Source organism: Stenella coeruleoalba (genome assembly GCF_951394435.1).
Source record: "Stenella coeruleoalba genome assembly, chromosome: 21".
In the NCBI taxonomy this organism is placed as follows: domain Eukaryota; kingdom Metazoa; phylum Chordata; class Mammalia; order Artiodactyla; family Delphinidae; genus Stenella; species Stenella coeruleoalba.
Window position 1 is genome coordinate 5728097 of NC_137167.1, and position 22960 is coordinate 5751056.

Here is a 22960-nt window from a genome sequence, read left to right on the forward strand (position 1 = left end):
TTAAGCTGGCAGTGACTTTTTGATCCCACACCATTTTTTTTTTTTTTTTTGCGGTACGCGGGCCTCTCACTGTTGTGGCCTCTTCTGTTGCAGAGCACAGGCTCTGGACGCGCAGGCTCAGCGGCCATGGCTCACGGGCCCAGCCGCTCCGCGGCATGTGGGATCTTCCCGGACCGGGGCCCGAACCCGTGTCCCCTGCATTGGCAGGCAGACTCTTAACCACTGCGCCACCAGGGAAGCCCTATCCCACGCCACTTTTAATAAAAATTCTAATTGGCAGCTCTCTCTATGCAATTGAAGTTTGACACATTGTTACCACGGAGTAGGTTCTTGTCTCATCACAGGAAGAATTCAGAGACAAGATAGGGAAGTCAAGAAAGCAAAGCAAGGATTTATGTAAGCAATAGTATGCGCTCAAGGGGAGAGCGGGCAGGCTCAGGTGAGTAGCTGCCCTGAGTTTTATGGCAAGTCAGTTATGTGGGGCGTAGAAATGAAGGGGTGGAATTCTCACTGGGGAGGGAGGGGTTTAGGGTCAAAGTTCCCTGATTTTTATCCCAGCTCCACCTTCCCGAGGGTAGGAGGGATTTTTGTCCTTATTTAGCCTTGATTGGAAGTGTCATGGAGTCAGTGCATGATGGGAACTTCTTATCTGCAAGGTAATTTTATTGTAATGAGGGCCTAATGACAACAGGTTGCATTGAGATGCCAGAGATTCCTGCTTTTTCCCACCTTTCTTTGTCTGCTTCCAGGACATTTCTCACCCCCAAAATGTGTGGTTTCCTGTCTGTCTGGAGGTTTCTGCTTTTCTTTTGTCTGACTGTGGGCTCCCGCTGTTTACAAGATGTATAGTGTCCTGCCATTTGGCCTGTGTCCCCCCACCCCGCTCTAATAATATGACAGTCTCTGTTTTGGAAGCTGGCTTTTAGGCCGTGGTACTTCCAGTCGTTTAATCGGATAGTGCCAATTCTGGAGGACAGACCACTGGACAAGCCCGAATTCTGTAGTCACCATTAATTCAATTGCTTTATGAAACAAAATACTCTTCTAAATTGTCTCCCTTGGGATAAAGTGTTGTGTTGACTGTGTTCTGTAACTGAGAGAAGTGGGGAGGTGAGTAGCGGATACTGAGAGCTAACTAGCTCTGTGGTTTTGGGCGCAGACTTCCATTGATAGTTCCACATTTTAGCCACCCTTTCCCATCTTGCCCTTTCAGCTCTTCTTCCTGTTTTTCCTTAGGACTCTGAGGCTGCAGCTCCTCTAAAGCAGTGTAAGGCTGATCAACTAGGCTCTCCCCTTCGCCACTGTGTTCCCTGTGGTTGCTTTCTCACTTCATGTCACCCAACAGTGACCTTCATTTTATTTCAAAATCCCAGGAAGTCCTTTACTCTCTCCTCTTCTAATTGTCTCTTTCTGATTTTCCTTTACTCTCATTTATTGGGAAAAGGGGGGCTATTGTGAGTGCCAACTCTGTGAATTTGAGGCTATTGTCTGTGAATTTGAATTGGAATCATTCTCTGGTTATTTTAAAAAGTCATCAAGGATATACTTTATGTTCATTTGTTATTCTACAGTGTTCAGTTGTTTTCAGACAGGTTAGATAGAAAAGGCTTCTTTACCACATTCTCACCAAATGTGGGTCCTTTGTAAAAATCAGTCTATCAATTGATAGATAAGAAAAGAGAGAAAAAGAGATTTTATTTCTTATCTATCAAAATAAAGAAGAGTATGTCTTCCTTGTCAATTATAATAAAAATTATAAATGTTATACTCCTAAATTTAATACTGTAATATATTAAGTGAATAATATATTACATGAAGATAGGCATTATTCCAGCAATGCAAGTTTGCTCAATATTGGTTGTGATAGAAGACGTCTTTGAATTGTTTATTTAGAAGACAGAACAGGAGTTTATCAAACTGATTGTAGCTCATATAAGTAGGTGAGAGGTATTGAGCATATCTTCTTAACATAATCATTTCAAACTTGAAGAAAATGTCTGGGGCATGTAGTTGTCCAAAAAATAGTTAAGCTAATCAATGACTGAATAAATGAAATTAACTGTCTCTTCCTTACCCATTCTTATGCACAGAACTGTATGAAAACATGCTTGCATAACCCAAGATTTTCTTCTCAGGAAATAATTTTTTAGTTATATCAAGGATTTTTTTTTTAACTGTGATGTGATTTCTTCTGGGACACTATTAGTGTTTCTTTTTTAAAGAGGGAAATCTTATGTGTTAGTTAATATTCAAAACACTGTCCCAACCACTGACCAAGGCTAAGTATTTTCATAGTATCTTTTGCTTTTCCTGTCATTACAAAAGAGCCAGCTACAAATCGATCTCTTTAGTTGAAAGAAATTATATCAGAAGCATGGTTCTTAACTTTTCCTGGCTTATTTTTCTCCTAAAAACAAGCCAGGGAAGTATGACTGGTATTACCTCAATGACAATGTTAAGAACACTAGAATGAAAATAGTTTTGTGGACAGGTAATTCTGGTTTGTCCAACATTTTGTTATCCTTGTTGGCTTTATCAGAGCACTTTCAGTTAGTGAACAAGCTGATATTTGTTCTTTCCTTAATTAGCAATGGTGATAGAAAATAATGATATTTTTAGACTATTCATCAGATAGGGGGTATTCTACCAGATACTTAAGAAAATCTATCAGATAGTAGATTCTCCCGACGATAGTCAAATTAAATTGAAATTTGGATAGACAAATATTAACATAGAGTCTACATAGAAATCAGGTTGAATAAATAAATAAATAAGATAATATCCTATATTTAGTGAGCATTTACTGTGTGCCAAACACCGCTTTTGTTCCTTTATCCGTAACAAGCTATTTCACCTTCATAACCTTGCAATAGTTATAATTATTATTCCAGATTCAAAGATGGATAAACTGAGGTAAAGAAGATTAAATAAATTTCTCAAGGTCACCTTTCCTAATGCAAAAGATAACAGATATGGTCATTAAAGTTGGGAAAAAAATGTAAAAATGACAGGAACACTGGTATTGGGCTCTGTGAGTAAAGTAGTTCTTGTACTGAATATTGGCTCTGTCAGTCAGTGGTGGTGTGACCTTAAAAGTATACATTTAATTCTCATCAAATATAAAATGAGGATGAAAATATCTCCTTCACAGGGTCAATATGAGTATATATTATAAAAATACATAGAAAGTGCAAAGACAGATCCTAGCTCATTACCAACAGTCAATACAAGTTGGCTGTTTTTGTACTTATGCCAATTAATATCGGTAAATGCACAGTTCTGCTCCCTCAAGGGAAAAAATGGTTTCTGATTCTCAAAATACGATATTTGACAAGGTAACAACACACCATTTGACTCCAAGTTCTTTTATTAGAATGAGCAGATCTGAAATCCAGATTCAACTGAGGTATATATATCTTGTGCATCTAATTTTCATACCAAGTACAATTGTTCAACTCTTGACTTTAAATTTAAAATTTTTGTTGTTGGTGGTTGTTTTCACATTTTAGTTTTGTAACAGAGGATGTTGCACAGACGCAACTTGTATCTCCAAAATAAAGTGCAATGGACATGGGGTATGTATAATGGTTATTCTGTTTCTAAGTATAGTTGTTTTGATTCATGTCAATAACATTTTTCAGTATTATAATGCTTAAAATTATTTGGGGTGTAGAAATGTATTTGGAAAATTGAAATCGAATAAGAAAAGCAGACTGCATTATTCATACGTATGTATGTGATTTATGTGTTCGGTCAGATCATATAGGCTTCACGAGCAAATAATTTGCTTTGAACGTTGTACTAAAATTCAATATGAAACAATCTATTATCATAATGTTAGATTAAGATTATGAAATTTTGGAAATGAGCTCATTAAGGATTACACATATACATTTATACATACATAAAAATATTGCTTATAATTGAGTGTATGTGTACTGATAAATATTTAAACTCACACAATATATATTATACATATTACTTATAATCTCATATTTTTATGGGAGCAGACTTTCTTGTTCATTATGATCTGCTTCATCCTTGAACATCTTCAATGTGTTTCCCTGCAGGTCTCTTCCTTACTATATTTGAAAAGTTATCCACTGATGGACTTTCAGATAATGTTAAATTTTTACTTAACTATTGTAACTAATGGTACAGTGGACACTGTTGTACCTTCACCTTTGCACATTTATCTGACTTCTTAAATTGTTAGCAGTGAAATCTGATGAGCCAAATATATGTACCGTTTAAATTTTCGTTAATATTATATTGTCTTCAAGAAATATTATACCAGTTTTCGGTCTCACCTGTCACGTATAAAAATGCATATTTCCGGGCTTCCCTGGTGGCGCAGTGGTTGAGAGTCCGCCTGCCGATGCAGGGGACACGGGTTTGTGCCCCGGTCCGGGAGGATCCCACATGCCGCGGAGAGGCTGGGCCCGTGAGCCATGGCCGCTGAGCCTGCGCGTCCGGAGCCTGTGCTCCGCAACGGGAGAGGCCACAACAGTGAGAGGCTCGCGTACCGCAAAAAAAAAAAAAAAAAAAAGCATATTTCCTTATATTCTGGTCAGACTACTTTCTCTGTCTTTTGAATCTCTTCAAACATGCTAAATCCATTGTTAACTTGCATTTCTTCAGTAATTACTTATACAATCCTTAAGTATGTATGGTCACATTTTCCATTTGTATTTCTATTTGTCCATCCATTGTGAAATTATCTACCAGGTTATAGAAATTTTGTAAACTTTGCAAGTTTTTCCAAGCATGTCTTTGGCTTTAACTGTGTGGCTAGTGTCTCCTGCCATACTGATGCTTCCTATTTTATATAGTAATCCAGGAGAAAAGTGACCTGTGTGTCTTTTAAAAATTTTTTCTCTCCCAGATCACTTACATGTCCTATTATTTACAGTTTCTTTTCTGTTTCTTTCCTCTCTTATTTAATTTTAATTAATTTCTTGTTAAGTTTTTCACGAACCTATTTCTAGATTCTCTATAATGTTTCTGGCCCTTCTTTCAGTTCACCCACCAGATCACATTTATAGATATTTTCTAGCCTTCCTATTTCTGGCCAAATAAATTTTGCTATCTATGTCTGATTAAGAATACTTCTCCCTTTTGTTTTTCCCCCCCCTTTTTTTTTTTTTGGTAAAAATTGGCTCTTATCATGGCTAATTTTTTTGAACTAGCACAATTCATAGTATATTTAAACTTCCACTATTTTATAATTTCTAGCTTCATAATTCCTATGCCTTTCTAGAATAAGACATTTCAGTTGTATCAGAATATCATATACTTTTATTTAAAAGTACAAGAGATAAATAAGAGACAATCTATGGGACATTTGAAAAGATATTGCATGAACATATTATATTAATTTTTAATTTAAGAATTGCTTTCCACATTAATATAAAAAACTACCTATAATATACTAAATTATAGTACTTTAATAATTTACATTGACTAAAAATAGCAAATAATGTGTTTAATTTCTATCTTATACATCAAACGCACTTTTAAAATTTGGTTTTGGCTTTAGGTTTGCACTACTCTCCATAACTGTCACTGTGATGCTGGATACGCCCCTCCACAATGTGAACCAATGCCTTCATCACCAGGAGGAAGTATCAATGACGGGTTTTGGCTTACGTCAGGTTAGTATCCAGATCACGGTACTCCAACATAGCCGTCTGCACTTAGAGGAATAGTATACACCTCCACGGTCTGTGTGGCTGTTGAGCACCTAGCATGTGGGTAGTGCAACCAAGGAACTAAAGTTTCCATCTTATTTCACTGTATTTAATATAAATTTAAATAGTCACTTGTGATTAGTAGCTACTAAATTAGGCAGTGCAGCTCTAGATCATATTGTCAATCAAAATTTTGTATACGGTTTAAATTCAAATCTAGACATGAACACTTTAACAGATCTTCTCTTAATTTTAACAATGGTTTCCAGAACTTTTCTATTTGTACAACAGAGTTTTCTAGATAGGTATAGTTAAATGATAGAATAGGTGATAGTTTTATTATGTAGTCTGTATGTTCCAAGGATGTTAACCGTTGTGATGTGCTAGTTCACAGCAGAGTTGCCTCTTTCAAGTTTTAACTCTACTACTGAAAGGTAAAGATAATAAAGTCTTCCACATCCAAAGTATATGGATAGTAGATGGCACAAACTTTTTTTAATTTATTTGGTGAACATTCGTGAACAACTGTAGCATGTTTGATTTTTCTAAACTTCACAATGTGAAACTCTCAGAACACTGTAATTCCATTAAGGTCTTTCCATCATTTGTGCTTCTGTTTTGTGCCTCTGTTTTTATTTATTTTATTTATGTATATGTTGTAAACCTGACAATAGAGCATTGTATTTGCCTTAAAATAGCCAATGAAATGTTAAAGAATTTTAATGTAAATATTTACATTTATCCCAACCTATTTACCATTTTCTAGGGCTTTTCAGTTCCTCCAGCACACTCAAATTTCTGTGTGGTTTCATTTCCTTTCAACCTGTAAAACTCTCTTTTGTATTTCTTTTTGTGTGTACCTTGTAGTGATCAATTGTCTCAGCTTTTGTCTGTAAAATGTTTTCATAATGTCTTAATTTGTGAACGGTATTTTCACTAGAAGTAGAATTGCTTCTTTCAGCAATTTAAAGATGTAATCCCATTGTATCCTGGCTTCCGTTTTGTGATGAGAATGCAGCTGTCATTCTTATTATTCATCCCAATAATATAATGCTTCCTTCATTCCTTGTCTGAGTTGCGGACTTACTTTATATCTTTGATTTTCCGTAGTGGGTTACCAAGATGTGTATTTCTTTGAATTTATCTTGCTTGGTTTGGCGAGATTCTTGAATATATAGGTTCGTGTATTTCTGGAAATTTTGAAAAAATTATTAGTCATTGTCTCTTTTTTAATATTTATTTTTTATTAAGAATATTTTGCTTTTTAAAAAATGTTCACACAGTAGCCTTCACTCTGTGGTATATAGTTCTGTGAGTATTGAAAAATGTATGTATTCCGTTCCAACCACCACAGTCATGATGCACAACAGGTCCATCGCCTCAGATCCTCCTTCTGGCTGCTGCCCTTTGTATTCATCTCCCACTGCCAGTTCCTTGCAACCAGTGACTGGTCTCTGTCACTATAGATTTGCCTTTTCCAGAATGTTCTGAACAGCATACATGCATTTGAGATTCATTCTCATTGGCATATGTTTTAATAGTTCATTCTTTATTACTGTTAAGTAGCTTCCTATTGAAAAGATGAACTATATAGTTTGTTTATCCATTCACACATTGTAGGGTATTTGGGTCGTTTCTAGATTTTGGCAATTTTGAATGACGCTGCTGTAAACGTGCACATAGGCTTTCGTCTGTATTTAAGTTCTCACTTTTTGATGAGTAAATACCTAGGCACTTTTGTCTATATATAAGTTCTCACTATAATACCTATAAGTGAGATAGCTGGATCGTTTACTCAGTGTATTTTTTTTAATGAGTGTATTTTTAATTTTTTAAGAAACAGCCAAACTATTTTCCAAAGTGGCTTTACCATTTTCCTTCCCTCCATTCATCTGTGAGAGTCCCAGTTACTCTGCACAGATGATCCACACTTCACAAGCATTTGGTATTGTCGTTTTTGTTGGTTTTGTTTGATTTTTTTTTTTTTGCCAGCTTTAGATGTGTAATGATATCCCACTGTTATTTTTAGTTAGCTTATTATGTTGAAATAATTATACACTCATAAAGGGTTGCAAAAAAATTTAGAGGGCAGTCTGACGAATACTTTACTCAGCTTCAGTCAATGTTAACATGTTTCAGTACTACAGTAGAATAGCAAAACCAGGAAATGGACATTGATGAAATACACAGACCTTATTCACATTTCACCAGTATACATACACTTATCTGTGTATACGTGTGTGTATGCATTCACATGTGCATATATTTAGTTCTATGCAGTTTCACCACATGTTCAAGTTTGGGTACCCACCATCACAATCAAGATATAGAACTGCATCATCACTACATGGCCCCTGATATTGTTACTCCTTTATATAGCTACACTCATTCCCTGATATTGTTACTCCTTTATATAGCTACACTCATTCCCTCTTTCCCCTTTCCGAACTTTTGGCAACCACTAAACTGCTCTTCATCTTTCTAATTATGTTATTTCATGAATGTCATATAAATGGAACCATGTAGTTTGTATCTTTTTGAGGGTGTCTTTTCCTCTCACTTCATTCCTTTGTATTGATGACTAGTATTCCTTTGTATGTCTGTAGCATATTTTGTTTAATTATTCACCCATTGAAGGACATTGTGTGGATGGCAAGTTTTAGTTATTATGAATAGATCTGCAATGAATATTTGTGTGGAAAATTCTGCATGAAGATAAATGTTTAATTCTCTGGGAAGCATGGCCGAGAGTGAAACTGCTGTGTCTATGGTAAGCCATTTATAATTTTTAAAGCAACTGCCAAGCTTTTTGCAGAGTGGCTATATACTGTTTGACATCCCCACCAGTGATAAATGAATGGGTTTTTTGCAGCCTTGCCAACATTTGAAGATACCACTATTTTTTTTTTTGCCATTCTATTGGTGTGTTTTAATATCTCATTGTGCTTTTAATTTGTACTTCCCTAATGGATAATGATAATTGAATATCTTTAATGTGTTTATTTGGCACCTGCATATCCACTTCAGTGAAAAGTCTGTTCATATCTTTTTCCCATTTGTTAATTGTATTGTTTATTAAATGTTGAGTTTTCACACAATCATCTATTTTGTGGGATTTGTGATTTGAACATATTCTCTCCAAGTGTTTTTCTCTCAGACCAAAAGGTTTTTTTTTCCAATTCTTATTTTGATAAGCTCTTCTTTTTTTCCTTTTTGGATCTATGCTTTTGGTGTCAAGTATGTGAATTCTTTGTCAGTCTTAAGTCTTGAAATTTTTTGCTATGATATCTGTAAAAGGTATAGTTTTATGTTTTATATTTAAGTCCATGATCCATTTTGATTACTTTTTATAAAGGGTAGGAGATTAATTTTCCGATTTATGGGTGTCAAATTGTTCTAGCACAATTCTTTGAAAAAGCTGTCTGTTGTCCGCTGTGTTGATTTTGCATCTTTGTTAAAAATTAATTGGACAGGGCTTCCCTGCTGGCACAGTGGTTGAGAGTCTGCCTGCCGATGCAGGGGACACAGGTTCGTGCCCTGGTCTGGGAAGATCCCACATGCCACGGAGTGGCTGGGCCCGTGAACCATGGCCGCTGAGCCTGCGCGCCCGCGTACCGAAAAAAAAAAATTAATTGGACATTTTTGTGTTGATGTATTTCTCAGATCTCTATTCTGTTCCACTGATCTATGTGTCATTCCCTCCACCAATACTACACTGTTTTGACTATTGTAGTTATAGGGTAATCTTGAACAGCAGGAAAAGTGAGTCTTCCCATTTCATTCTTCTTTTTCAAAATGGTTTTGGCTATTTTAAGGTTTCTCTTTTCCATATACATTAAGCTTGTCTATGTTTACAAAAAAATTTTGTCGTGATTTTGATGCAAATTGTGTTAAACGTATGGATCAATTTAGGAAGTTTCACATTTTTAGTATTTACTATTGAATCTTCCAGTGTATGAACACAGTATGTCTTTCCACTTATATGTCTTCTTTAATTTCCTTCATCATAATTTGGTAATTTTCACCAGATACTGTACATTTTATTATTTCATATTTGTTATTTCACTTTCTTTAGAGCTACTGTAAATAATGTTGTACTATAATAGAACATATTTTAATTTTATATTTATAAACACCAATTAAAATGATTAATCAATGTTTATCACTCCTACATCATCTAACTCCTTTCAATCAACTTTGCATGTATATTTGTCCACTTGTGAATCATATCAAGTAAATGTTCATGCCCAAATGTAATAAAAGGTGAAAAGATACTATCCTAGATCTTCTTTACAATACAGAATGTTCTAGGTATTTGTGACAAAATATTACATGCTGAAGTATGATTAACTGGATGAGAATATCATATTTCCTTTCTGTTACTAGAAATATTCTGTTCATTCATTGATTCTTCAGTTGGAGGAAAATTATGATAGCATCGTCCACTCTGATGACTTGTAGTATGAGATTTCATTTGGATGATCAATATCAACACCACCATTATAAAGTTTAAAAACAAGAGCCCTGGAGGGGCTCTTTTGTACCTTCCTGAAAGTTGATATATTACTTGGGCAACAAAATTAGAAAACTGAAATTTGCCAATGGAAAAAATAGGGAGTCCAGAAATAAACTCTCACATATGCAGTCTAATGATTTTCAGTTAGGATGCCATGACCACTCAAGGGGAGAAAGGATGGTCTTTTCAACAAATAATTTTGGGGTAACTGGGTATCAATATGCAAAAGAATGAAGTTGGACCCTTACTTACACCTTAAAAAAAAATTAACTCCAAATGAATCAAGGATTTAAATGTCAAGAGCTAAAACTATAAAATCCTTAGAAGAAAACAAAAGGGGCAATATTCATAACATTAGATTTAGAAATGATTTATTGAATATGACACTGAAAGCACAGGCGACAGAAGAAAAAAGTAGATGTAGATAAATTAGAATTTTATAATTAAAAACTGTTGTGCATCAAAGGACACTATTGATAAAGGAAAAAGCTAACCCACAGAATAAGAGAAAATGTTCACAAATCATATATCTGATGAAAATTAATATGTAGAATATGTAAAATATTCCTACAACTCAGCTACAAAGAAACATAAAATCCCATTAAAAATGGCAAAAGACCTGAATAGACATTTCTTCAAAAAAGATACATAGATGGACAATAAGCACATGCGAAGTTGCTCAACGTCACTAATTGTGAGGGAATTGCAGGTCGAAACTCCAACTAGACACTAATCCAAACCTATTGGGATGGCTATTATTTAAAAGTTTCAGAAGATATCAAGTTCTGATGAGAATGTGGAGAAATTGGAACTCCTGTGCATTGCTGGTGGAAATGTAGAAGTGCTGCAGCCCGTGTGGAAAATGGTATGGTGGTTCCTCATAAAATTAAACATAGAATTACCACATTATCCTGAATTTACACATCTAGGTATATACCCCAAAGCACTGAAAGCATGGACGCACAGATATTTGGACACCCATGTTCTTAGCAGCGTTATTCACAATAGCCGAAAGGTGAAAACACTCAAACGTCCATCAACAGTATACCCATATGGTGGTATATACATACAATGGAAAATTATTTAGCTTTAAAAAGGAATGAAATTCTGACACATGGTACAATATGGATGGAACTTGACAACCTTATGCTAACTAAAATTAGCCAGTCACAAGAGGACAAGTATTGGATGACTGTGCTTTTATGAGGTACCTACAGTAGTCAATTCATAGGGACAAAGTAGAAAGGTAGTTGCCTGGGGCTGGAGGAAGGGGGACTGGTAAATCGATGTTTAAAGGATTGAGTTTCAGTTTGGGAGGATGAAAACGTTCTAGAGTTTGATGGTAATAATAGACGCACAAAGATGTGAATGTACTTAATGCCATTGACTGTACACTCAAAAATATTTAAAGTAATAAATTTCATGTGTTGAGTATTTTACCACAGTAAAGCAAAATTGTCAGGCAAAAATTCCATTTTATGACATCACCAAAAATAATACAAAGTTTAGATATAATTTTATGGAAAGAAGTGTAAGATATACACTGAAAGCTAAAACTACATTATTGAAAGAATGATCTACATAAATGTAAAGACATCTCCTGTTAATGTACTGGAAGACTCAATATTGTTATTACTCCAGATACTCTCAAAATTGATCTACAAATTCAACACAATCCTTAACAAACCCAAGCTGTCTCTTTTGCAGAAACTGAAAAGTTGATCTTAAAGTCTTACAGAAATTCAAGCAACACAGAATAGTAAAAACAATCTTGAAAACATAGTTTTCAAGAAAACTTGAAACTGAAAACACAATTCCAAAGCATATTACAAAGCTAAATAATCAAGACAGTGTAGTACTCTCCCAAGAATAAGGATAGATATTTAGTTCAATAGAAGAGAGAGTCCAGAAATAAAGCTTCATGCTAACAGTCATGGATTTTTGACAAAGATGTCAAAACAATTCAAAGGACAAAGGATGGTCTTCTAAAACAATGGTGTTGGGACAAGTAGATATCCACATGCAAACGAAGTTAGATTACTGCATCACAAGGTTCACAAAAATTAACTGAAATTGGATCATAGATCTAAATGTAAGAGCTAAGGTTATAAAACACTCAGAACACATATTAGTAAATCTTTGTGACCTTGGCATAGGCTGTGTTATCGAAGACACCAAAGCACAAGTGAAGAAAGAAACAATAGACTGATTGAATTTCATCAAAATTGATAACTTTTGTGCTGCAAATGATAACAACCAAGACAGTGAAGGACAAACTACAGAGTGGGAGAATATATTTGTAAATATTATATCTCATAGGGGACTTGTATCCAGAATATATAAAGAACACTTACAAGTCCATAATAAAAAGACAAATAACCCAATTAAAAATGGGAAGGGATTTAGGGACTTCACTGGTGGTGCAGTGCTTAAGAATCTGCCTGCCAGTGCAGGGGACATAGGTTTGAGCCCTGGTCCAGGAAGATCCCACATGCCGTGGAGCAACTAAGCCCGTGTGCCACAACTACTGAGCCTTCGCTCTAGAGCCCCTGAGCCACAACTACTGAAGCCTGCGCGCCTAGAGCCTGTGCTCCACAACAAGAGAAGCAACTGCAATGAGAAGCCCACGCACCACAACGAAGAGTAGCCCCCACTCGCCGCAACTAGAGAAAGCCCGCGTGCAGCAATGAAGACCCAATGCAGCCTAAATAAATAAATAAATAAATAAAGGGAAGGGATTTAAATAAACACACCTCCATAGAAGATATACCAATGGCCAAAAAGCCCATGAAAAGATGTTCAACATCTTAGGAAAATGCAAACCAAAACCACGAGATACTACTTCACACTCATTAGGATAGCTATTATAATAAAAAACACAGGCAACAAGTACCAGTGAGGATGTGGAGAAATTGGGATCTTCTTGGTGCTCTTTTTACCACTACTGCTCAAACTCTGGTATCTCTTTTCCACTCTCACCCCAGTAAGAGCTGCTGTCTAATTAGCTTCAGATTGTCTCATACTATGTATGTATATATACACATATATATTCCTTATCCTTCTGCCAAGGACACCTGCAAGGATCCCCTTAACAGTTCTGGAATCCTTAATTTCAGAGCAACTTTCTGTTCAATGCTGCACCCTTCAGGTTCCCACCATTTCTTCTGCTGTGAGCTCTGTCTTCTGCTCCATGGGAATGATGTACTTTGCTTAGGACTCCAATTCTCTGTTCTGAGATCAGCAAATTATCCATAGGTAGAATTGTATTTCCATAAAATCAACATCATGTTTTCTTTTCTTCAGATATTTTAGTTCTGTGTTTCCTGTTGACTTCCAGAAACCATTTCCTTCATGTCTTATCCTGTTTCATATTTTTATTATTTGACACATTTAATGGAAAAATTTCATCATGCCCACAAGTAGAAGCTCCCCATCTTTCTTCCTTAGAGCAATGGATATCTCCCAGGTAATCTAATAGTGATCTCTTTAATCAGTCTTTGGAGTAATTAACCACATGAGAAGGAAGCTCCACTTGCAACATGATAATTTTAGTAAAGATGGATTAAAGGAGAATGGACCTTTTCTGATGGGTGAGGCCAGGAAAGGAGAGCTATAAAGTGTTGAGTTCTACCATAGCATGAGACTGCTGCATGTTTGATTAGTTTCAGTATTTTTGCATATATTTGCTAATTTATTTCTTATAATACATAAAACTTCCTAAATCACTTTAAGGTAAATTACTTCTAATCAACATATAATTGGACTGTGTGTGTGTTTCAACATCACGGATCCTTTTGTCTTTTTGAGGGGGCATTAAATTCATTTACACTTAATATCCCCAATAGTTGCTTTGGTGGTAATTCTGATTGCTTGATATAGTTTTTTGTATTTTAATTGTCTGGTTTATTTCTTTTGCTTAACTGGGCCAAGTTTCCATAGATTTAGTTTTCTAGTTTTATGTAATGTCTTTATAATGCCAAGAGGAATATCTATTTTTCTAATTAGTACAGTCAAAATTAAAACAATATCACTTTATACATCTATTATGTAAATTAACCTAGTCTACTATTGTTTTTTTTAATTAGCCTCAGTTATATCAATAATTTTCCATAAATAATTTTTAAAATAGTTCTTTTCTTTTTTTGCTCTATATTTAAAATGGAAGAACCTATTAGATGAAAATATCAATCTAATGTGTTCTAAGTAGCAGTTCATAGACGGGAATATGATAGAATAAAATACATTAGAAAGTAGCACATAAATAAATATTAAATATACATACAAAGGTTAAAAATAAATTATATATATATATATTTGACAGAAATATATAATGCACTTTGGGGCATAGTCACAGAATATTGGAAAACACATTTAAATTTAAGTTTATTAACTCTATGATTATATTATTTGAATTCCAAAGTTTTATAATTCAAATTATTAATATGCTTTGAATACCATTTCTGAAAAAGTTAAAAGGTGCTCTTATGTTTTCAGGTAAAAGCACAGACATGTTGGTAAAACGACGTGGTGCTTCTCGAAAAGCACAACTGTGATCAGTTTCTACGTTTTCCTGCCTTTCCTCATTTTAATTCCCATCATTGCTCTTAAATGGAATAAAATGAAGATATTTTGGGACAGAGAGGGCACAGTAAGTGAAGGGTGAGTAAACTCATTATCTTTAATATTTAAAATGATTTAGGAGAAAATTCAAATATTATTCAGAATATTATAAGTAGGGACTCTTGGATGGATTGGGTAAATGTTCAGAAACATACCAAATTTTTTTCAGATTTCAGGCAGGTGGGTAAGTTTCGTGTTTATATAGGCCCAGGAACAACTGAAGTAACTCAGTAAATCCTCAGTACCTTTCGAATAGCAAGCCATGTTGGCTGTAACTGCTTTAGAAGGTCTGTCTACTTCCCAAGCAACCCTGTTTCCTTGCACTGACATTCACTTGTGCCAAGAAGATTAATAGAGACAGAACAGCATAGAATAAAGAAGGTGAAGATTAATAGAGACAGGGAAGCATAGAATATGAGGAATGTGAAGATTAATAGAGAGAGGGCAGCATAGAATGAGGAAGGTGAAGATTAATAGAGACAGGGAAGTATAGAATACGGGGAAACTGAGAAAATATAAGATGGCAAAGAATGAGGGAGAGAACACACATAGGATACTGCCCATTTTACACATAATCAATATCACTCATGTGTTTCTAAAATTAGAATTAAGGCACTTGAGCAGCTTTTCCATTTTTTTTTGTTTGTTTGTTTTTCTTGTTTTTTTTTTGTAGAGCAGAGCTTGATTAGGTCTTTTTTTTAATGAGGTATAATTAACATATGACATATTAGTTTCATGTTTATGTCATAATGCTTTGATATTTGTATATATTACAAAATGGTCACCACAATGAGTCTAGTTAATATTTGTCACCATGCATAGTTAACAAAAATTTGGTTTTCCCCTGATGAGGACTTTCAAGATCTACTCTTTTAGCAAGTTTCAAGAGTGTAATTCCTTATTTTAACTATAGTCGCCATGCTGTACATTATATCCCCATGACTTGTTTTTTTTACAACTGGAAGTTTGTACCTTTTGACCCTCTTATCCATTTTGCTCACCGCCCCCTCATCCCATTTTTCTGGCAACCACCAATCTGTTCTCTGTATCTGTAAGGGTGGTTTTTTTTGTAGATTCCTCATATAAGTGGGATCACACTTTGTCTTTCTCTGTCTGACTTACTTCACTTTCATACTGCTTCTTTCTTTACTGTAACAACATACAAGCCACAATTTGCTTAGTGAATATTTAGGAAAATGAGAATGCAGAAGCAAGGGTAAAGAGGTGGGTCTCGTTTCTTCATTGTAAAGGAAGTCATTTTTGTTTCTCATTTGTGTAGCCAGAGACAAAATAATTATATAAAATTTCAGTCAACACCTCTACTTCCCAAGTTAGTTAATCTTATTTATGAACAAGATAGCAGAGACCAGGTAATTCAGGGTAGTCTTCTGCATGATTCATCAATCATTCAACTGTTATAAACTGACTTAATTGAATGATATCTGGCATGTCTTCCTGTGCTCTTACTTAAGACATCTTGGACAAATCTGAATAGTTGCAAGAACTCGACCTGACTTTGGGAAGAGATGCTAGAGTAAGGTACCACTGATCATAAAGAACTGCTCGTGACATAAAGTCTGCTCGTGACAGCCTAAATTTTGGAGCAACAGTAGATGGTTTCAGGGCTGCAAGGGCAAGAAATGATGTAGAGCTGAAACACAAAAGGGTGGTAAGGAACTGGATGGTTATGAGCCAGGCCATTGTCTCCATCACCCAAAGCCTTTACGGTTGACATCGTCTCTTCTTGTCCATGTCCATTCTCTCCAAGATGACTGCTCTGCTTACACATGGTCCAGAGTACCTATCTCAACTCTTTCTAGTTTCATTTTCAAGTAAAAATCCCAGTAATCTGCCAAAACCAGTGCCTGTTAGTTCATTTTCTCAAGAGACAGAAGGAAATAACTGTGCAAGTGTATCTCATTTCAGCCAGTGTTCTGTCTGGATTTATAATCCTGAGTTAGGTGTTCAAGCCTGATTTTATCATCTGTGGCCAGAGAATTGTAGCCATTTAGTAGGAAGCTTTACACCATGACATTCCTCTTCAACAGGAGCTGAGTGTGTATAGGAGCCAAAGAACAAATGGAGGCTGTATAAATACCACAAAGTGTAACTAAGCATAGCTAATAGGGAGGCCTCATTAAGGACCTCATTAACAGAAGTGAAATAATAAGTATTCATGTAGGTATTTGACAGAAATCATATAACTGAAGTTATGATAATTTAAGAATTTATATGTAAATTATCTGTTTAAATTGGAGAAGCATTATCATAGATATTTTAATATTTCATCCAGTCTTCCATGTAGACAAAATAGAGAAAAGTAATAGATGGATTTTTAGTTTGAAATTTTAAAAATGCTTAACATATTTAAAAGTTAGGCTAACCTTAGGAAAAAAAACAAGCACTACAATATATTATCCCTGAGTGGCATATAGAAAGCAAAGTGGATATTGGTACATATTAATTGAGTAATTAGGACAAATCTAGCTTCATTACTTTTCTTGACTTTAAGATTACAGTGTTTCCTAACCTTAAAAATAGTTGTTTCTTTTAAACAAATCTCTATCAGAAGACAGCAGTAGGAAGAGTAACAGCAACCAGTCTTAGAGTTAAAGGTGAAGTAAAGGAATCAAACTATTGACAAAATTATATAATTCATTAAATACTTAAAACAATATTTTTAACAGTACCTCAGTATAAGGAAGATATTATTCCCGTATTTCATCATTTTGATTTCTATTTGTTGCTATCATATACTAAAACAAAGACTAAAACAAACCATTTGATGTTAATTTTATTTTATACTTATCTAGAAACATTTAACGTTAACTCACATTAGCCACAGATTTATTAACCAACATCTTTGTAAAAAGAAATGACTTCAAAGGGATTTTTAATATTTTCTTAAAATATTTATGTGCAATCATGCATTTGATTGGTAGATTTAACATTCTAAATGAAAGGTTTACACAAGTTTTCTCCCAACACCTGTATTTATTCCTCACTAACTCCCCGGTTATTGTTCTCCTTATTTTATTTCTTTTAAACTTTTTTATTTTGTATTGGAGTATAGCCGATTAACAATGTTGTGATAGTTTCAGATGCACAGCAAAGCAACTCAGCCATACATGTACATGTATCCATTCTCCCCCAAGCTCTCCTCCCATCCAGGCTGCCACAGAACATTGTGTTCTCCTTATTTTAGAAATAAGGAAACAGACATAAAGAATGTAAATAATTCCGCACATGTGTAGAATTTTAGTGAGTTTTTTGAGTTTGAGTTTGACAACCAGACACTAAGGTTGAAGCTCTTAAGAACTCTGCAATTTTGCCACATATTTTCTGATACAAGACTGGCGATAGGGAATGGAATTTACACTTATTGAGGACCTAGAGGATGCCAGGCAAATGCTAAATGCACTCACCCTCCAAGGCAGAAGAACAATTCTTTACCGTCAGTTAGGATAAAGGAGGCTTCTGTATATGTCGTTCAAATTTCTAACTCATGCGTAAAGAAATCGTGATATTTGACATATTAGACTTATCCCTGGAAGTAAAGGAAAACAATCAAAAACTCATCTAAGTGTGAGATCCCGAGATCATCTCTTTACTTACCTGCCACATCTGACTTTGATGGAGAAAAAAGTCAGTGGGTCTCTGTTTCCTTATCGGCCACCAAGCAAATCATTTATGACTCCTGTCCTCAATGTAAAGTAGTCTTATTTCTGCCTAGACCACCCTCTCCCTCTTCTCTGATCTCTTTACTAAAGGCCCTCATCTTAGGTGAAGATTCTGGCCCTCGGCTGTCTTCTTCTCATGTTCTCCGTCATAGTTCCTTCATCATGCTGGGTGTCTTCACCTGAACTTCTCACCTCCATACAACTTCAGTCATTTTCTCCTAGAGCGGTACAGTGAGCACGCATCTCCCCAGCTTTCTCCAAGTCTTAATTCGTAAATGCAATATCTTGCTTTCTTTTACACTTTTTTCTATTTTTCACAGTCATCTCCTGCCACCAGTACTTTATGGTTATATTAAGGTCTTGCCTCAAGAATTGGACACATTCGTCCGATAAACATATTTTATAAGTTGGTACTGAAAGGTGATTCTTTATGGGGAAGATGAGAGAAGTGGGGCTAACTGGGCAGTTGACACTGACGGAGGAACTGGGTGGCAACTTTAAATGTGGCTGACTGAGTAGGCCCTAGGGAGCAAGTGACATGTCAGCAAGGAGTTGGAGGAGGTGCAAATAATGACCTAGTTTAGATATTTGAAAGGAGTCACCTGACATCACCGTCAGCTCACAGAAGGCTTCTATCTAAATGCAAAGGATACAGTACAGCAAGAGAGGGTGCAGGCAAGCACTGTGGGTCAGAGAGACGCCTCAGGCACAAGATCTCAAGGTTCCTTATTTTAAATTTTAAAAAGCCCATCATAAATCCCACTGCCCTTATCTCAGCAAAAAGTGAAACCAGATATTCAGGCTTCCCCACAGGTAAAGAGAGAGCTTTACCATTCCAGCTGTAAACCAAGTCTGTCTTAGACAGGCATAGAGCTGGCAGAGCAGCCCATGCATATACCTGGGCAGGAGCTTTTCAAGCACATGAATGATACAATGAAAAAAAAAAATGTCAGGACTAATCCAGGAGAGAAGGGATGTTACCTCAGACCAGGGATAGTAAAGATGGTCTTAGGAATAAATTTTGAAGGTGAACCAACAGAATGAATTGAGAGTTTGGCTGTAGAGTGTAAGAAGAAGTGCTTAAATGATGTTCATTGCTATACAGCAGGAAGATAGCTAGGCTACCATGTAAAGCCAGACCTCTCTGTGTCTAAATTTGTGCTCTTAATATATTTAAAATTTTATTTTAAAATGTACGGATGTTGAAGGAGAAAATCTGCCTAGGTAACTTTGAGCCAGGACCAGTGTCTGATATGCCACGATTAAAAGGTTACATTTCCTCATAGATGAATGGAACGTAGTTGAAGTATTTTTGACGTGGTAAGGGAGGGATTTAGCAAGTTATGGTGTGCTTTTTACAAAATTCACAGGGATAAATTAGGAGAAAATTCAGTCAGATTCAGTCAGAACTGGAGACTAGTGAAATGGAATGCACAGGAAAAGTGTGATGAGGGCAGGATTCGTTAAGACGGAAAGAACAACACAGTTTTCAGAGACCTAACAGGGGTAGACTTGGTTGAAGTGGTAACTGGATAGATGTATTTGGGTTAGAATAAAAGAGAACTACGAAGACGAACATTTCTGACACAGTGGATCATGACAGCTTTTACTAACGGCGTGTTGTACAGCAGCTGAGAACCAGCTTGGTTTTGGAGCGATGAAGCGGAGGGGAGTAAAGAAGGAGTTTGTTCTGAACATGTGTGTGGGACACCTGTTGGAAACGCACAGAGGACTGTTGGGAGTTCTCCTCCTCTGTAGATAAAAATAGAGAAAAGAGCAATTATTTCCTTCTTCACATATTGTATTGCTCTTTTTCTCTCTGTTTCCTTGTTCATGACTTTCTTTGACCCATGTGAAACATAGAGTCCGTGTAAATGAGACATATATAAATAGCAGTTTATAGCATTTCCTTTTAATGTGGCTATCACAAATGTTTCTGGAAAAAATCAAACCAAAGAAACAAAAAGAACTTGCGTTTACAGATTCTGTAGAGCACAGGTGTAGACTGTGACAGTATCAACTGTCTTATATTAATTAATTGATATACCTGTAGTTCTATATTAAAATTAGACAGCTTTTATTAACCATTAAAAATGTAGCATTTCTTCTTTCTGTAGTTCTTTTAGAATGGTAACTAAACAATACTGTCAAAAGCCATAATTTGGAGAAAAGATATTGCCAAGAAACACACCATTAACTGGGCTGGTTCAAGAATAAAAAAATCTGCTTTTCTCTCCTTTTGTGATGGCTTAAAGCTTTCAATTTCAAAAACAAAAGTAAATCCTGTGAGTGAAAGTATGTCGCGTTGTGTCGATTCATTCTGTTCTCGAGCCCAAGTTTGTGTGCCTGATGCACACCGAGGCCAAACAAAGGGAAACGTCAGTGTTTGGAGCAGATTAAGGTTTATTGCAAGGACCAGCCAAGGAGAACGGACAGCTCGTGCTCAAAAATGCCAACTCCCTGATGGCTCTTGGGGAAGAGTGTTTACAGGCAAAATTTGGGGCAAGGGCTGCAGGGTATGGAACCTTCCCCTGATTGGTTGGTGGTGAGGTAACAGGGCGCTGTTCCAGGAATCTCAGTCATCAGCCTTTCCTGCCAGTGTGGGTCCACATGCTTGTGCTCAGCCTCAAGTGACTTCCTGCATCTGGCTTGAGGGGGCCCTAGTTCCTGTTGAAGAGCTCAGTCATACGCGTCAGACGGTTCTGCACATCCCCGAAGAGGAACGGCACCAGGCCCCATGCTGCACTGTCGTTTCTTCCTGCCTTCCCTCACTTCCCTGATTAGTAACTGTTTGAATACGCCCTTTGGAGCTCAGGGAAGGTCTAGGAAGCTGAAAGCCTTTTTCCGACAAACTGGAAGCTGGGGACACGGAAAGCCTTTTGTGCCCAGGAGGACCCACAGGGAGCCTTCTACCGCCATGATCCTCTAGTAGGAAATAGGCAAGTTGGCCTCTTTCGAACCTGCGAGGCTGTTGCATCCCAACGGAAAACTTTCCATTGTGCACTCCTGCCACCGACTGCCCTCAGATACCCATGGCCCTGCTAATCGCTCCCATCTCAAGAGAGGACACCTAGAATCTGCACCTCTGCAATAGTTCGTGATTCTCATCCCCTACCCATTCCAAGCTTCAGGATATTGAGAGGAAGGGTTGCTACACAAGGTCAGCCCCAGAGCCCTCAGAGAGTCACTAGCATCCATTTTATCTTCAAAGAATTGCTCACACTGAGTTCCTGGTCATAGATAACTGTTCTGTGTCCAGGTGATACTTCCCTGCCCTCGTGGAAATTGAGCTCTAGAATATATCTTTCTTTGTCCTTTGAAGGAACCCAGACTTGCTGCTCTTTCCTGACTGAAGCTGAGCTTTTCTGGGTGACAGTTTCTTGCTTCAGTGCCCCCTCTCTTCATCTCCCTCTTCCTGAGATGGGTGCACTTCTGCACACCTCAAAGCATTATTTATGGGTTAGAGATACATCAGCCTATGTGGAGTGTAATTAGGACCTACAGAATTTCCATCCATATAAATGAAGGTGCTCCTGGGTCAGGGGTGGGAGCATCTCATCACAAAGACCAAGAGTTTCTTTCTCCAAATGAGCAAATGATGAATGGATACACAAGATGTGGTCCGTCCATACAATGGGATAGTATTCAGCCACAAAAAGGAAGCACTGATATTGCTACAACGTGGATGAACCTTGAAACCGTTATGCTAAGTGACTAAAGCCAGTCACAAAAACCACGTATTCTGCATCTGTATGAAACATCCAGAACATGGACATCTAGAGAGACTAAGATTAGTGGTTGTTTACTGCTGAAAGTGGGGGTGGGGATTGAAAAGCTGGGGTGGGTGATGGTAATAACTAAAGGGTAGAGGACTTGTTTTTGAGATGAGGGAACTGAAATGGACTGTGGTAATGGTTGCACATATCTGTGAATACACTAAAAACCCTACAATCATTCACCTGTGTGCTTTAAGTGGGTGAACTCTGTGGTAAAAATAATACACATCGGGATGATTCTACCATAACTTTCCCTCACCCCCTTTGCCACTAACTTATTTGGGGCCATTATGATCACTGTCCTGCCTTATTTAATCATAATTTCTCAGGATCAGTTTCCCAGGAGTACTACCACCTAGCAGGTCCAAGTTTTAGACCTGAGCAGAGTTTATTTTTGCGACTATTGGTGTAACACATCCTTGCTGTGGAGTGTACTGGGATAAAGGAAGGTGTGGGTGAGTGGCAGGGAGAAGTTGAGTTAGGTTTTGAGCGTGAGTAGCTTAAGATATTTGTCAGAAAATTCAAAGACAATTACATGTTCTGTCTTCTGCAGTGGTGTCACTTTTCCCCTCTGAGTTTGTCTTGCTGGCCTCCCCATTTCTAATGCTTCCTTTTTACGGTTCTAACAGTAACTGTTAACAAGACACACTAAGGTTCCATTTCAACGTTTTCTTCCCT

At 36.6% G+C, this 22960-nt stretch overlaps 1 protein-coding gene across 1 annotated transcript in view; it reads left to right on the forward strand.

The window, feature by feature from the left end:
• The window catches only part of LOC307179823 (A disintegrin and metallopeptidase domain 3-like), a 110555-nt gene extending 95715 nt beyond the window's left edge, over window positions 1–14840 (forward strand). The window contains 4 exon segments of the mRNA XM_079909476.1: window positions 3510–3575; window positions 5540–5654; window positions 13510–13672; window positions 14701–14840. Coding sequence (XP_079765602.1) covers window positions 3510–3575; window positions 5540–5654; window positions 13510–13672; window positions 14701–14704 — 348 coding nt within the window. The 3' untranslated portion in view covers window positions 14705–14840.
• Window positions 14841–22960: the final 8120 nt, after the last annotated feature.